This window comes from Amphiura filiformis, chromosome 13 (assembly GCF_039555335.1).
Source record: "Amphiura filiformis chromosome 13, Afil_fr2py, whole genome shotgun sequence".
Lineage (NCBI taxonomy): Eukaryota > Metazoa > Echinodermata > Ophiuroidea > Amphilepidida > Amphiuridae > Amphiura > Amphiura filiformis.
In genome coordinates, this window is record NC_092640.1 from 22,223,803 (window position 1) to 22,239,547 (window position 15,745).

Below are 15,745 nucleotides of genomic sequence, written 5' to 3' on the forward strand. Positions count from 1 at the left end.
CTTAAAAACAAAGAATGCATTTGTAAACCTAATGTTATTGAGGAATAAGGTTGCTTACTTAACTTTACTTTTTTTTCTTACTGATTAGACCGTTATTTCGTAAAATGAAGATAAGTGGTTTAATCTTACACTATGGACCACAATAGCCTCATCCCAATGGCATAGTTCAAAAACCTCAATTAAACAAACAAAGAAAAATTTTACCTTAAGTTGCAGAGTATGAGTTTTTGTATCCAAATTTTCAAAGGTCATTCAATAAATGTAGGCCTACAAATGTATTGGAGTTCAAGAATTTTGTCCTGATAGATGAGCATGTTGTGGATCCTAGTGTAAGGCCAAGTAAAATAAGTATCATTCGAACTTTTCCAAAATTTGGTGTTATTTGTTACTGAGGTATACATTGACCATTCACTTCTGTGTAAAATTGCAATTGCAAAGGCTTTGTCAACGCTATCATAAAAACCATAAAAACGGAGAGGACCCTAATATTATTGTTATTTCACCAAAGCCCTACCCCTAGCTTGAGCAAAATATTTGCAATGTGTTTATAAATGATAACCAAGAACTTCTGTACATGTGTTTACTTCACAACCATTTCAGAAACAAAATAAGGAGCCAAAAGGAGTCAAAACTGATAAACAATTGGAAAAGTCAATATTAATGAATTTTTAACTTGAATTTTAGACAAAGCTATAGATAGCAGTACTCTTCTTCGAGACATTTTGAATTGAATTATACAACTTACAGCCACGTTAGGTTTGTGAGCTTGTCGAAAGCACCAGCCTCAATAAGGAAGAAGCTATTCCGAGTCAAAGATCTGTAAAAGCAATCAAATAGCTTCGAATACTTGCAATTGTAATCATGTTTACATACGCCTGGCACATCAATAAGTAATTCGCCGTGGAAGTAGTGATGTAACAGGATTAATTACCATAACATAACAATGAGTTTACACTATTTTGAAATTATCGCTCCGCACTATATAAGCAGGATGTACTCATCACCTGCTTATATCTGCAATCATAGATTGAATACAATATCGCTCTTTTCAAAGACATTAATCTTACAGGTGCCAGTGCTCAGTATGATATGAACATTCTATAGAATTACGATCCATGTCGTTATTTCCCGTTCTTTGATAATCTATGAGCTTGTTTATAGTGGCTGTATACGGAATACATTGTTTTACGCTAAACAACGGATAATCTGGATCACTATAAACTTACTCTATGTGCAATGCAGTGGAACGGCGTTACGTCTAGCTCAGGGCAATACATTCTGTCTTTTCAAGTTATGAGTATTAGTATTGGTTTTGGTCACGTGGCTTCCTGCCTAGATAAGCTCTTGACTGACGTGATTACCGATTCCTTTGTTTGTACTCTTTGTTAGAAACTTAAAACTTTTAGAAAGCAGTTTCGGTTTTCATTTCAGTTTGAGCGTGTTTGTAGTGAGCCACATTATCCGGTATTCAGCGTATAAGTACATTTCATACAGTATTGGTCGCCACTACACAACGTCATCATCCCTATATCTTCGTGTCAGAAATTGCCATGATAGTAGGGTGAATCCACTAGTTCTTCAAGCCAGGCTAAGCACACCATCTAAATTCACATTTTTAACATTATGTTCTCAAAACATGGTCCTTTTTGTTGTTTTGGGGAGAAGTGCGGCGCACCCTGCCCCTCCCTGGCTACGAGCCTGTGTATTACCAATAGTTTTTAATACTTCATTTTAAGACAAAAACTTACAGTGTTCTTAAAACAGGAACACTTTTAAATGTTCCTTTCTTTAAGATTGAATCTCGGCTACCAGAAAGTATCCTGTATAATAAAAGTAAATGATTGTTTAACATACATTAGACGATTTTAATAATGAGACTTCAGCAATCTTGTTTATTTCGCTTACCAGGAGCGTATTCGAGGAACGCCCTCATCGTCAGCCGATGTTGATATTAGACGATTTGTTTTTCAAAAGAAAACTTGAAATACAACACTACACATACTGCAATAATTGTAGTAGCGTCGCTTTCGTGTTAACTAAATCTGATGTCATTTAGCCCTATTTAGATTAAACACCCCTCCCCCTTTTTTTAAAATAAAAAACAAAAAACTCATATGTGGTAAGTAAATGAGTGGGGTGCAATGTCTCTAAGATGACAATTGAGCATTCTTGTATAAATATTAACTAAGTTTCACATACAATACCAAAGGGGTCGTCACTATCGTGGTTAATACCGGAGATAACGTCACACGCAACACCCGTAATAAACTGTTTTACCATGCAAAACACATACCCACGCCCTATAGAATAATTATGCCAGGTTGTATTCGCCGTAGAAGTGACGTCCCATCGGATTAACTACCATAGCAATAGAGGAATACAATTTTTTAATTGATCGCCCTGCACTACAAGCAGATTGCACTCTAACAGGTGCGAGTGATCAGAATAATATGCATATTCTATAAAAACAATACAGGTCTTTATCCCTGTTCTTTAACATCTATGATCGTGCTCACACGGTCGAACATAAGGCACTTATTACTGGTACTAAGTCACTTATTTCCGGTAATAAGTCACTTATGTACTACCGTGTGAATACGACTTATGGTTCAATGCATAGGTACCAAGTGAACGTTGTAGTGCAGGGCGATATAGTCAAAGTTATATTCCTCTATTGCTATGGTAGTTAATCCGATTAACTACGTCACTTCTACGGGGAATACTGATAATGCTAGGTAACCATGGTATTGTTAGACCATACCCCCATTTTATTCAACCCAAACCAGGATTAGCGTATCGGTTGGTATGCATTTAAACGTATGTACACCTACAGTATTCGCCATCGAAGTGACGTAATAAATCGGATTAACTACCATAGCAATGGGGTAAAACAATTTTTGAAATACCGCGCTGCACTGGTACGTTCACGCGGTATATTTTTAAAGAGTGGTATTGTATTCAATCTATGATTGCAGACATACACCAGGTGATGAGTACAACCTGCTTGTAGTGCAGCGCGATACATTCAAAAATTGTTTTACCCCATTGCTATGGTATATCCGATTATTACGTCACTTTCGACAGAGAATTGTAAAGTGTGCAATATGAGAATTGTGCCAGCTAGCTTACGTGACATGATTTGCATGGGACTGTTAAGTATATCCTATTTAAAATAAATCATTATGGAGTTACTGTCCGTTTTTCCTATTCAGTGCACACACAGCGTTCCAATTGATGATTGACCTTTCGCTCACTCACTGTACTGTAGGTATAAGCAATAGACTAGTTAGTAGGCTGGAGGAAAACCCTTCACCCAATAATAGCCATAGAGGCTCACATGTGAATTATAATGTTCATCCTTAACATACTACAATTTGAAGTAAAAATGTCACGGGAAAGCTGTTGTCGAGCTGTTTTTCCGAAGAGAGTCTTCCAAAATTTCATAACAGTCGGACGTGTAATTTTAATGGCAAATTGTGCTCAACAGCTGACTCGATATAGCTCCAACTTCGAGCGAGCACCATCGTGTGATCGGTTTAATCAATTTTCGCCATAGAAGCTGTAAAAAAACTTCAAGTCTTTCCCTCTATGGTCATCTAAAAATGATTAAAATGCGATTTTGGGAAGATTGTTGTCGAGCCCTCCCAAATATGGAGTTCTGACTGCCCGATAGGGAGCTAAAAAATGGAAAAACGTTGTCCAAACCGTGTTAAGTCTAAAGCGACATGTTTCTCATTTACATGTGTGATACGATCACAATACATGTGACAAGTTTGACATGAGTTGTACCATCAACATGGCTGGATTACAATATGCAGACTTTTGTTCTCGTTTCAGTATTGTAAATGTGCGTTTGCTTTGTAATGGTGCATCCAACTGAAACTATAATACCTATTTCATCACAGCACATTGCGATATCGCACAGGTAATCAGAAACATATATTTATGGATTTAACCAGGGATATGAGACACATCCCTGATTTAACATAGTTGAGCTGTTTTGAATGAGGTTTATGGTGTAATGGGGTTTAAGTAATGCAAAGGGCGTGGTGAATTCATGACTGCATAATGTGGCGAATTTAAGGATAAATAAAAATCCTGAGAGACATAGCCAAGACTGTGAGAGAGTCTACGGTTAGTCAGTATGCTAAACCCACAATAATTATGTTTCCTTACATTGATGTAGTATTCATCGATGATACCAGGATGTCGTTTTTCGTCCATGTGATCTCGCATGTAACCTGTGCATTTGAGTCTGCAAATTTACATTTGCAATCATATGGGCACGTCTTGAGATCTGAAAAACAACAAACAAACAAAATAATAAACAAACACAAGAAAGAATTGTATCAATTGATCGGTGGAGGGTGGTGGGGTGTAAATCATTGTCAAGGTGTGGTAGATTTGATTGAAATATTTACCAAATATGAATGAGTGAATTATGATGAATGTTCGCGAAAGTTTATAAACCAACCAATTCGTTAGGGCAACTTCATTTGTCAATTTCCACTAACCTCCGGGAAAGATAGGTAGTAAAGAAGCCAGCTTTGCTGAAAACTTTAACAAACCCTATGCTTATTAGGGCTCTATCATTCTTTTGGTTTACTCACATTTGGAATACAAAAGCCGTAACTAGTACGTCTTATTCATTGCTAGATGAAGTTCGTAATGTTGAGTTCTTTTTTATTCATGTTATGTTAATCATGTCTGATAATCATTGGATTATATTGTATATCGTACTTACGACAATCGATTTCGTCATCCCCAGCTAGACATTGTGCGATATCATCACAGACCTGATAAATTTCAACACATGGATTTGGCTCAACATCTGGTTGATCGTCGCACTTGTAGGATCCAGGACATGTAATCGAGTCTTTAAAATATGAAAAGCAGTTTATGGTTTTTTAATAACATTGGTTTTATTTACTACTACAACCATTAATAATATTGAAACTTTGCAGTTTTCTGCTCCACAGTCAAATGAAATGACAAGAATACTTAAGTGGCACTAATGGTAGTCTTGCATTCCAAATTAATTTCTTTTTAGTTCAAGTCTATCGTAAGTGCTGAACTTACGACATTATGGCAGTTAAACGAGCATAGAATGCAAGTCTATCGTATATGTGCTGAGCTTACCATAATAGTATTCCAGTTAAAACGAGTATAGAATGCAAGTCTATCGTTAGTGCTGAACTTATGATAGTATTACAGTTAAAACGAGTATAGAATGCAAGTCTTTTGTACGTGTCTAACTTATGAAAGTATTGTAGTTAAAACGAGTATAATGCAAGTCTATCGTAAGTGCTGAGCTTACCATAATAGTATTCCAGTTTAAACGAGTATAGAATGCAAGTCTATCGTAAGTGCTGAACTTATGATAGTATTGCAGTTAAACGAGTATAGAATGCAAGTTTATTGTAAGTGCTGAACTTATGATAGTATTGCAGTTAAAACGAGTATAGAATGTAAGTTTATCGTAATTGTTGAACTTATTATTGTATTACAGTTAAAACGAGTATAGAATGCATGTCTATCGTAATTGTTGAACTTATGATTGTATTGCAGTTAAAACGAGTTTAGAATGCAAGTCTTTTGTAAATGCTGAACTTATGATAGTATTGCAGTTAAAACGAGTATAGAATGCAAGTGTATCGTAAGTGCCACTTACAATAGTCTTGCAAGCAACAGTAAAACTAACTGAACTGCATTTATTTTGCGCTTTATTTATATTACCGTTACAATTACTTAGCACACGATTCAAAACGTGTGCTTTCATGTGCCCGCTCAAAATTACCCAAAGTCTTAATTTTGCCAAAAATGTCGACAAAATTTAATTCTAACATTCGTTTTTTTTATCTTACCACACCCAATTTCGTCAGCAAAATTGAGACAATCATTAAACCCATTACATACTGCTTCAATGTCCACACAAATCCCATCACCACAGTCGAAGTCACTTTGTCTGCACACACCTGCAGTTGTTATGGTTAAAATGTTTAAAAGGTACTGTTGAGTACATAACAGTACAATTATTTACAATTTCATAGATTATAATAGAAGAGTGAAGTGACAGAAGTACGCAAGTGTAAAGATTTATTTATCTATTTATTTATTTATTTTTGGAGAATTTGGATTACTTTCTTTTATGATTAGTTTCGCTTAAGAAGAAAATGTGGGTTAGGGCTTGACAATGTTTTTCATTGAAATGCACATTTCCTCCGATAAATTGTATAGTAGTGATGAAATGAAATGAACATAAGGATAGAATCAAGCCCTTTGATCTAATTTGATTAAATTCATTTAAATCTATAATAAAAAAATCGCAATAAATAATCAAAAGGTAATGAATATTTGAACTAAACTGAGCTCAAAATGAAACTTATATTTCACTAGGTCATATCTTAAAATCCTGTCCACCAAAATGAACCAAAATTAGACACATGTTTTACTTCAATACTCTACTCTAAACACATGCCAGTAACCAAGCAGTTATCCAACTGACACAACAGCAAAATGCACTGACATGGAACAGCTTACTGGACCACATTAGCCCAATAATTGGCACCCAGCAAAAGAAATCTGTGAGAATGAGTACAAGATCCTTGTACAAGTGATAATTCCCAAAGAGTAAGTGTAATAGTGTGGAACAATACATGTTTCTTGATGAAAGTGCGTGAAAAGGAAAAAGCAGCCCTGTTTAATCATCTGTGCCATCATCTTGTGTGTATTCTCACAGATTTCTTGTGCTGGGTGCCAAATATTGGGCTGTGAAAGTGGTGCAGGAAGCCGTTCCGTGTGCTATTTGCTGTTGTGTCAGTTGGACAACTGATTGGTTACTGACATGTGTTTTGAGTAGAGTATTAAAGTAATCCTGTGTGTAAATTTTGGTTCATTTTGATGGACATGATTTTAAGATATGACCTTGTGAATCACAAGTTGTGAAAAATTATAAGTTTCTTTTTGAGCTCAGTTTATAACAAAATAAACATCTATTCATTAACCCTTTAAACATACCTGCAACGTTTGATTGTTGTTCCAATTGCAATCCAAAACCATTGCTAGAATCTGATCCGTCAGTTACTAAAGTTATCCACATTGTGAACCCCTTGGATATCATGCTTCGAATTAGAATTTCTCCTGTAAGATTCACAATTGTTGACTTCTTTTGGGCTGAATTCGTTCCATCTCCGATCTTCAGGAAATCAAAGCCATTTTCCAAGTGGCAATTTATTTCAAACTGTAGCACTATCTTCATGCTTTCAGACGCGTATATATACCACGTGCAGTTTAAATTGTTGGGATAATCCAATGGGAAATATGGTGATGCCAGAGCAGCGACACCGAATTCAAGATTGATAATCCGAGATTGGCAAATACCTGCGATAATTTTACAATAAAAATGAGTTAAAATAACTAAAATATTAATATATAAATCACACAAAGGTCATGCATTATAAAAAGCTTATTAAGTTCCTTATAATATTAAACGTCAATTCAAGTTTAAACCGTGTTCGATTATTTTACAAACTTGGTTAATGGCTTCAGCTTTCGATTCCAGCAGGATATTTATCAAAGCCAGAGTAGGGCAAGCAAAAGACAACGCACAAGCAGACGATTTAGTTCTTGGTCTTGGCTAAGGTTATTTGAATAGTAAAGCAAAAAAAAGCAAGATGGAATTTGATAAATTTGAACTCAATGAATCCATCACTCGGTGCCTTGATAAACCACATAAAACAAACAAAACAAAAAATAGATTCGACTTTCTTGCACTGAGACAAAGCGTCCAAACAAAACACTAACGCGTAAGGGAAATCCCGAAGTCAAATCCCTAATTCGTTATAGACATGGAATGGAATCTTGAGGGTTTGACAACAAGTTTTTGCACTACGACGTGAGACATGCCCTTAACACATATGCGGACTTGACCAAATAATCCGTTTTTCGAACCAGCAATTACCACTTGAGAGTTCTTTCATGTCGGAAATTGATTATTTACGCCCATCAAGAACCACTTGAGAGATCACTATGATAGACTCCAAGTGAATGACAAAAATTAATAATACCGCTCCACGGGATCTTGGTTTACAGCCACTTGGTTTACAGCCACTTGATAACAATACCTTTCATCGGGGTGTCTGGCTATCTCAAATGGCTATCTCAACTGGCTATTGTCATTATGCCTTATCACTCGAACTCATGAGTTCAAACTTGGGGATTCAAAGCCTTTCAGACACCATCCATAACCGTTATCTGAACTGAACTGAACTGAACTGAAACTGAACTGATCAACCTATACACGTTTTAAGAATTTCTCCAAATATATATTTAGTGTTTCTTTGTTAAGGGATTTCCATTACGCATAAGGGATTTGTTTGGACGCCTCGCCTAACAAGACGAAAGGTTTTCAGGTATTTGGTTTGCTTATGTCTCATGTTTCACGATATAGTCCTTATAATTGTTTGCTTGATCGAGTCACACATTTTCTACATCCTTTGCACATACCGCATCCGGTCTCATCTGTACCATCAGGACACAACGGTAGGCCATCACACACCTGTTTCTCATGAAGGCATATGACAGCAAACGAGGTATCATCACACTTAAATTCACCACTCTTACACTGACCTAATAATGTAAAGGGAATGTAGGAAGGAATATAATTCAGCAAATGTGATCAATGTAATTTGGAGCAAAATTTTACACTCACTGTATAGCTAGCATCCTTTCACAATATGCAGATTCTTCTCCGTTATGATCTTTGGAAATGTTACGACATGCACACCACGTTGTTATCATTATAGAGAGACAGACACTATTTATATACTTATACGTTGTAAATTCGTATCACGTCATTTTCTTAAGGGAACTGGAATGAGCGTTTCCACAGTATTTTTTGTGGGACATGAGAGCACATCAGACCTATCGAATTGCATTCTGAATACGAAGAATGTCTTTCTGATATCAAATAATTTTAATTTTATGAAAATCACGATATAATACTAATTTTATGACAAATTAATAAAATTTGATATTTTTCACATTTTTTGAGATATAACAGTCCTCGAAGTAAATTTTATAAATTTAATGATATATTCTTAAAGTGTACGTAGCTGGGAGGAAAAGCCGACGATCAACTGAAAATTTTGATTATGGATTTTTTTCCTAAAAGGACCTAATTTTTTTGGTGTTTTGGGGAAAAAATCCATAGCTTCAATACGAAAGGTCAAAACTTTCAATTGATCGTCGGCTTTTCATCCCACCTACATACACTTCAAATATAAATCATCAGATTTATTAAGTTTACTTCGAGTACTGTTAAATATCAAAAATATCAATTTTAATGATTTGCCATAAAATGTGTATTACATTGCGAATTTCAAAAATCAAAAATATTTGAAATCAGAAGAACATTCTTCGTATTCAAAATGCAATTCGATAGGTCTGATGTGCTCTAATGTCCCACAATAAATACTGTCCAAACGTTCATACCCCGTCCCTTAATCTTATAGCTTGGGGTATGTTTTTTCAAACATCCTGCATTTGGAATTATAATTAAAGACCGAATTAAAAAGACTAGTTTGCGTCTAACAAATGCGCAATGCGCGGCGTGATTGGTTGCTGTTTATGCAGTACGGCATATTTGGTCTGGTTGACATGATGTCATACGCAAACTATGTAGTCTTTTTAATTTTGTCTTCAATTATGTACCTTCTTCTGACCACGAAGCAACCATAAAAATATATCTACTTTCCACAACAGCTAACTCTCCTGGCACAAATATCACTTTTATATTTGTCGAATTTGTCGTAACAGAAATCGGTATATTCTGTCCTGTCAATGAGTAGTCTTGAAATAGGGGAACCTCGTCTCCAGATGCGCTGTTAACGACACTAACGTTGACGTAATCAAGTAAATAAGTTAGTTCGTGATCAAGGAAAGTAACTGTTACAGATCCTAGAAATTCAGCAGATATGGCCCATTCACATGGATAATCTCTTGACGACATGTTGTGTATCACATCTGGTGCAACTACAAGGGTCGTTTCGCCGCAGAAAACTGAAGGACAATAAAATAATATGAAAAAGTGAGTACTGAGTTTCAACCGGTTCATTTATCATTAATTGAAGTGAGATACTGGTAACCATATGCGATGTGATGATGCAAAATCAGTCGAAAGTCAGAAATATTGATTTTGAGATAGCCAAACAAAAGAAGTATTTCCTTTTATTTCCTATTGTTATGGATACTCTTTAACTGCTCATATCTTTTGAACTGGTTGTCCAAATTCAATTGGGGTTTTCTGCAAAATATAGTTTTGCAAATGCTGTTTACAATCCTATAAGAAACTGATGATTTAATATGTCCGACTTCAGACTGACTTTGCATGATCATACCACATATTCCGTTGCCACTTAAATATATCACGCCATTTGGATACAAAGAGAAAGAAATATACAAAACAAAAAGCGGAACCAGTGTGACTATCATGTAAAAGCTCCCCATTTTATACCTTGGTGGAATGGGGTAAGCGTTTTTTACTTAATTAATTTAATTGATTATTATTTGTAAATACAGGGAGGGCGAGTTAGCGCAGCGGTAGTTCCCACGCTTTGCACCACTGACGTCCCGGGTTCAAGCCCGGCGCGGCCCAAGGACTCATGTGCACTTGGTTTATCCCGATTTCATGCTCGCTCTCGCAGGTTTTCACCGGGATCTCCGGTTTCCTCCTGCTTTCAAAAAAATCTGTGATTAGTTGTTTGGTTAACAAAAACTTCCTTCACCCAATGGAATTTGGAGAGCTGCACAGATAAATTGTGGATGTTACAATCTAAGTGCGGATAGGTTTGCGCTATTCCGGCTGCACAATGCCTATAGTTGATGCGATCTGATTGTGATGATTCACCATGACAGCGAAATTACAGCGCTTTGAACACTCCGTGATCTGTGGTAAGGCGCTATATAAATACCGAAATTTATTTTATTTAAACTAAAATTGGCTTTTCTAACCTTCGTTACACGCCGCTTCGTCTGATTTGTCCCAACACTGAGCAAAACCATCGCATAAGATTGTCTGATCATCAAAGCAACCATAGCCTGATGCACATCTGAATTCGTCTGGTAAACAGCCCACTACGAAAAGAGATTATTAAGAAGTGTCGTTTAATCCATGTTTTGATGGGCTGTCCCAATTGATATCCACACACCCCCTATAGAAGACACGACCTTAATCATCTGCACTAAGAGTGTGAATTTCAAGTGTGGTTACCAGAATGGGTGACAACTTTTGAAATCTACCTACTCTGTGAGAGAGATCATGGTCATGTCTTCCATTTGGGGGTGTATGATTTTCAACTGGAATAGCCTAAGAATATATTGTTTTGCTTACAGGCTTTAAGAACCCCCTACATGGATTTCTATACCTCAAACTGTTGCATTTGATACTACAGGATAGTCACGGGGTCTCTTCTATCCAGCGATAATGTAAGTACACCCTCAAATAAGGATAGGATTGCACCATCTTGGATGTTTCGTTACCTAGGTAACACAGCAAAATAAGTCAAAGTCAATAGGCCTCAATGGTACTTGACCTATTTTGCTGTGTTACCTAGGTAATGAAAATTCTAGACGGTGCAATCCTATCCTTATTTGAATTGTTTTATCAAAACGAACAATTTGACACCTCTTTTGGCAAAATCGGAGCACTTTGAATTTCTTGACCCCATAGAGCCAAAAAACGTGCCATTTAACTTTTTTTGGCTATGACTCAAGAACAGTCCTAGATAGGTCAAACTATACATTTTCTGAATCCTTGTGACCAGAGGAATACATTGGAATGGTTTTAACACAATTTGAGAATCTCTGAAAGTTGATCCTGTGTATAGTTCGATGACATTTTCCCACCAAAAGCTACTCCGGTTCAATTGCTATCAGGCATTGTTGTGTAGCCCACGATGTCAACTACCTATGATAAAAGGGCAGCTTTGTCCCCTCCCAACTGGTACCAAACACCCCATCTGATGATATCTGAAACATAGGTGCCCACCCCCGGGGAAGGTGGTACATCAAAATCGTTTTGCTAAACTGGACTCAGGATGAACTGAGCAGCCCAATAATACTAATAATAACTAGAAGGCTATATATTTGTACACAAATACGGCTATACCCGCATGTTATCGGTTTACACAAACTTACAGTCCTTATTTGCTGAGGACTTAGGTTGCTGTTGTCAGTCTCTCTAATTCACAGTGAAGCTATGCAATTTGATAGATTGAAATTCACAATATGCAATTTGATTAGGGGAAAGCTATTCCAGAGGGAGTATGTAAATTAAATCGAACAGCCATTTCAGAGGGAGTATGTAAATTAAATGGAACAGCTATTTTGGGATCATTTCAGAGGAGTATGTAAATTAAGTGGAACAGCCAAATGTATGTAATTTGAATGGAACAGCCTTAACGCTTCACACATGGTATTTCCAATTATCATCATCTATAATTATTATAGGCCTAATACGCTATTGAAATTCACAATATGCACTTTGATTAGGGGAAAGCTATTCCAGAGGGAGTATGTAAATTAAATCGAACAGCCATTTCAGAGGGAGTATGTAAATTAAATGGAACAGCTATTTTGGGATCATTTCAGAGGGAGTATGTAAATTAAGTGGAACAGCCAAATGTATGTAATTTGAATGGAACAGCCTTAACGCTTCACACATGGTATTTCCAATTATCATCATCTATAATTATTATTATAGGCCTAATACGCTATTGAAATTCACAATATGCACTTTGATTTAGGAGAAAGCTATTCCAGAGGGAGTATGTAAATTAAATGGAACAGCCATTTCAGAGGGAGTATGTAAATTAAATGGAACAGCCTATTTTGTGGCTATTTCAGAGGGAGTATGTAAATTAAATAGAACAGCCTTAACGTTTCTGTCATCTATATTATTATAATTACGCTATTGTCTGTGAATGGGGTGGGGTGGGTGTTATTAACAATATAATTCGCAGGTGCAATCTGTGTACAAACCCGAGCCCTGAAGCTGCTTTTGATGATAAACGGACGGCCCTTTTTAACCTTTGGGGCCCTGTCCCATAATATTTGACTTATGAGGCTCATGTACACATGTTGAAGTATAATTCTCAAGTGCTATCAGTAGACTCAAGCTGGGCACTGTAGCTGCTTTATTTACTGAATAACGGCTGGCCCTATGTTTTAGCGTTTGGGGCCCTGGGCCCATATTATGTGACATATGGGGCTCATATGTACATATAACAATATAATTCTCAGGTGCAGTCTGTGTACAAACTCTGAACTCTGAAGCAGCTTTATTTGGTGAAAAACGGCCGGCCCTTTGCTTTAACATTTGGGGCCCTGGGGCCCATATTATGTGACACATGGGGTTCATATATACATATAACAATATAATGCTGAAGACCTATTAGTGTACCAAATCTAAACCATGTAGCTACTTTATTTGCTGAGAAACGACCGGCCCTTTGTTTTAACATTTGGGCCTCTGGGGCCCCTAGCCTTAAACATCTGGGGCCAAAATGGGCAGAAGACACATTACAACTTAGGGCCCATACATGTGCCACATATGAGCCCTAGTGCCCTTGTAGTTTTATAGCTAGCCTTGTTAATCTGTTGCCCCTTATTTTAACATTTGGGGCACTGGGGCCCATAATATATGACATATGGGACTCATGTAAACTTGCATATATAGAGTACCACTGGATCTATCAGTGTACCAACTCAGGGCTCTGAGGCTGCTTCATTTGATGAGAAACAGCATGCTTTGTATTTTTACATTTGGGCCCCTAGGGCCCGTGACCTTTGACCTCTGGGGCCAAGATGTGCAAAGGATAAATCTATGGGGTAGGGCCCATAAGTGTACCACATATGGGCCCTGGGGGCCTTTGTAGTTTTAGCGCTAGCCCTGTCAATCTGTTGCCCTTATTTTAACATTTGGGGCCCTGGGGCCCATAACCTATGACATATGGGGCTCATGTATACTTGCATATATAGAGTACTCCTGGGGCTATCAGTGTACCAACTCAGGGCCATGAGGCTGCTTCATTTGATGAGAAACGGCATGCTTTGTATTTTTACATTTGGACCCCTGGGGCCCGTGACCTTTGACCTCTGGGGCCAAGATGGGCAAAGGATAAATCTGGGGGTAGGGCCCATAAGTGTACCACATATGGGCCCTGTGGCCCTTGTAGTTTTAGCGCTAGCCTTGACAGAATGTTGTGTTTGATGGAGAAGGAGGAAGAGGAGGAGAAGGAGAAGAAACTAGAAGGCTATATATTTGTACACAAATACGGCTATACCTGCATGTTATCGGTTTACACAAACTTACAGTCCTTATTTGCTGAGGACTTAGGTTGCTGTTGTCAGTCTCTCTAATTCACAGTGAAGCTATGCAATTTGATAGATTGAAATTCACAATGTGCAATTTGATTAGGGAAAGCTATTCCAGAGGGAGTATGTAAATTAAATGGAACAGCCATTTCAGAGGGAGTATGTAAATTAAATAGAACAGCTAATGGGTATGTAATTTAACTGGAACAGCCTTAACGTTTCTGTCATCTATATTATTATAATTACGCAATTGTCTGTGAATGGGATGGGGTGGGTGTTATTAACAATATAATTCGCAGGTGCAATCTGTGTACAAACTCCGAGCCCTGAAGTTGCTTTATTTGATGATAAACGGACAGCCCTTTTTAACATTTGGGGCCCTGGCCCATAATATTTGACTTATGAGGCTCATGTACACATGTTGAAGTATAATTCTCAAGTGCTATCAGTAGACTTAAGCTGGGCACTGTAGCTGCTTTATTTACTGAGTAACGGCTGGCCCTATGTTTTAGCGTTTGGGGCCCTGGGCCCATATTATGTGACATATGGGGCTCATATGTACATATAACAATATAATTCTCAGGTGCAGTCTGTGTACAAACTTTGAGCTTTGGTGAAAAATGGCCGGCCCTTTGATTTAACATTTGGGGCCTGGGGCCCATAATATTTGACTTATGGGGCTCTGTGCATATGTTGAAATATACTTCTCAAGTGCTATCAGCAGACTCAAGCTGGACATTGTAGCTGCTTTATTTACTGAGTAACGACCGGCCCTATGTTTTAGCGTTTGGGGCCCTGGGGCCCATATTATGTGACACATAGGGTTCATATATACATAAAACAATATAATGCTGAAGACCTATTAGTGTACCAAATCTAAACCCTGTCGCTACTTTATTTGTTGAGAAACGACCGGCCCTTTGTTTTAACATTTGGGCCTCTGGGGCCCCTAGCCTTAAACATCTGGGGCCAAAATGGGCAGAAGACACATTACAACTTAGGGCCCATACATGTGCCACATATGAGCCCTAGTGCCCTTGTAGTTTTATAGCTAGCCTTGTTAACCTGTTGCCCCTTATTTTAACATTTGGGGCCCTGGGGCCCATAATATATGACATATGGGACTCATGTATACTTGTATATATAGAGTACCCCTGGCTCTATCAGTGTACCAACTCAGGGCCGAGGCTGCTTCATTTAATGAGAAACCGCATGCTTTGTATTTTTACATTTGGGCCCCTGGGGCCCGTGACCTTTGACCTCTGGGGCCCAGATGTGCAAAGGATAAATCTACGGGGTAGGGCCCATAAGTGTACTACATATGGGCCCTGGGGCCCTTGTAGTTTTAGCGCTAGCTTTGTCAATCTGTTAC

The 15,745-nt window shown here is 37.6% G+C and overlaps 2 protein-coding genes across 2 annotated transcripts in view; both read right to left on the reverse strand.

The window, feature by feature from the left end:
• Positions 1-4,020: 4,020 nt before the first annotated feature.
• LOC140167229 (uncharacterized) lies at positions 4,021-7,375 on the reverse strand. The gene is made up of 4 exons (XM_072190575.1): positions 7,018-7,375; positions 5,865-5,975; positions 4,745-4,876; positions 4,021-4,297 (listed from the first exon to the last, which is right to left on the reverse strand). The coding sequence occupies exons 1-4, from the start codon at positions 7,256-7,258 to the stop codon at positions 4,173-4,175; spliced, it is 609 nt and encodes a 202-aa protein (XP_072046676.1). The 5' UTR covers positions 7,259-7,375; the 3' UTR covers positions 4,021-4,172.
• Positions 7,376-9,718: 2,343 nt separating this feature from the next.
• Positions 9,719-15,745, reverse strand: part of LOC140167489 (uncharacterized) — a 29,405-nt gene continuing 23,378 nt past the window's right edge. The window contains exons 12-13 of the mRNA XM_072190796.1: positions 11,011-11,133; positions 9,719-10,059 (exon numbers count right to left, since the gene is read on the reverse strand). The gene's annotated coding sequence lies outside the window, so the exon portion shown is untranslated. The remainder of the gene's footprint in view (positions 10,060-11,010; positions 11,134-15,745) is intronic.

What these genes read in the sequence shown, in the direction of transcription:
- LOC140167229 (XM_072190575.1), bottom strand. Translation starts at nt 7,258, where the DNA reads ATGAAGATAGTGCTACAGTTTGAAATAAATTGCCACTTGGAAAATGGC. An exon ending in ACAACAATCAAACGTTGCAG is followed by an intron (nt 5,976 to 7,017) that starts GTATGTTTAAAG and finishes TAACAACTGCAG; the next exon opens with GTGTGTGCAGACAAAGTGAC. An exon ending in GGATGACGAAATCGATTGTC is followed by an intron (nt 4,298 to 4,744) that starts GTAAGTACGATA and finishes GTTGTTTTTCAG; the next exon opens with ATCTCAAGACGTGCCCATAT.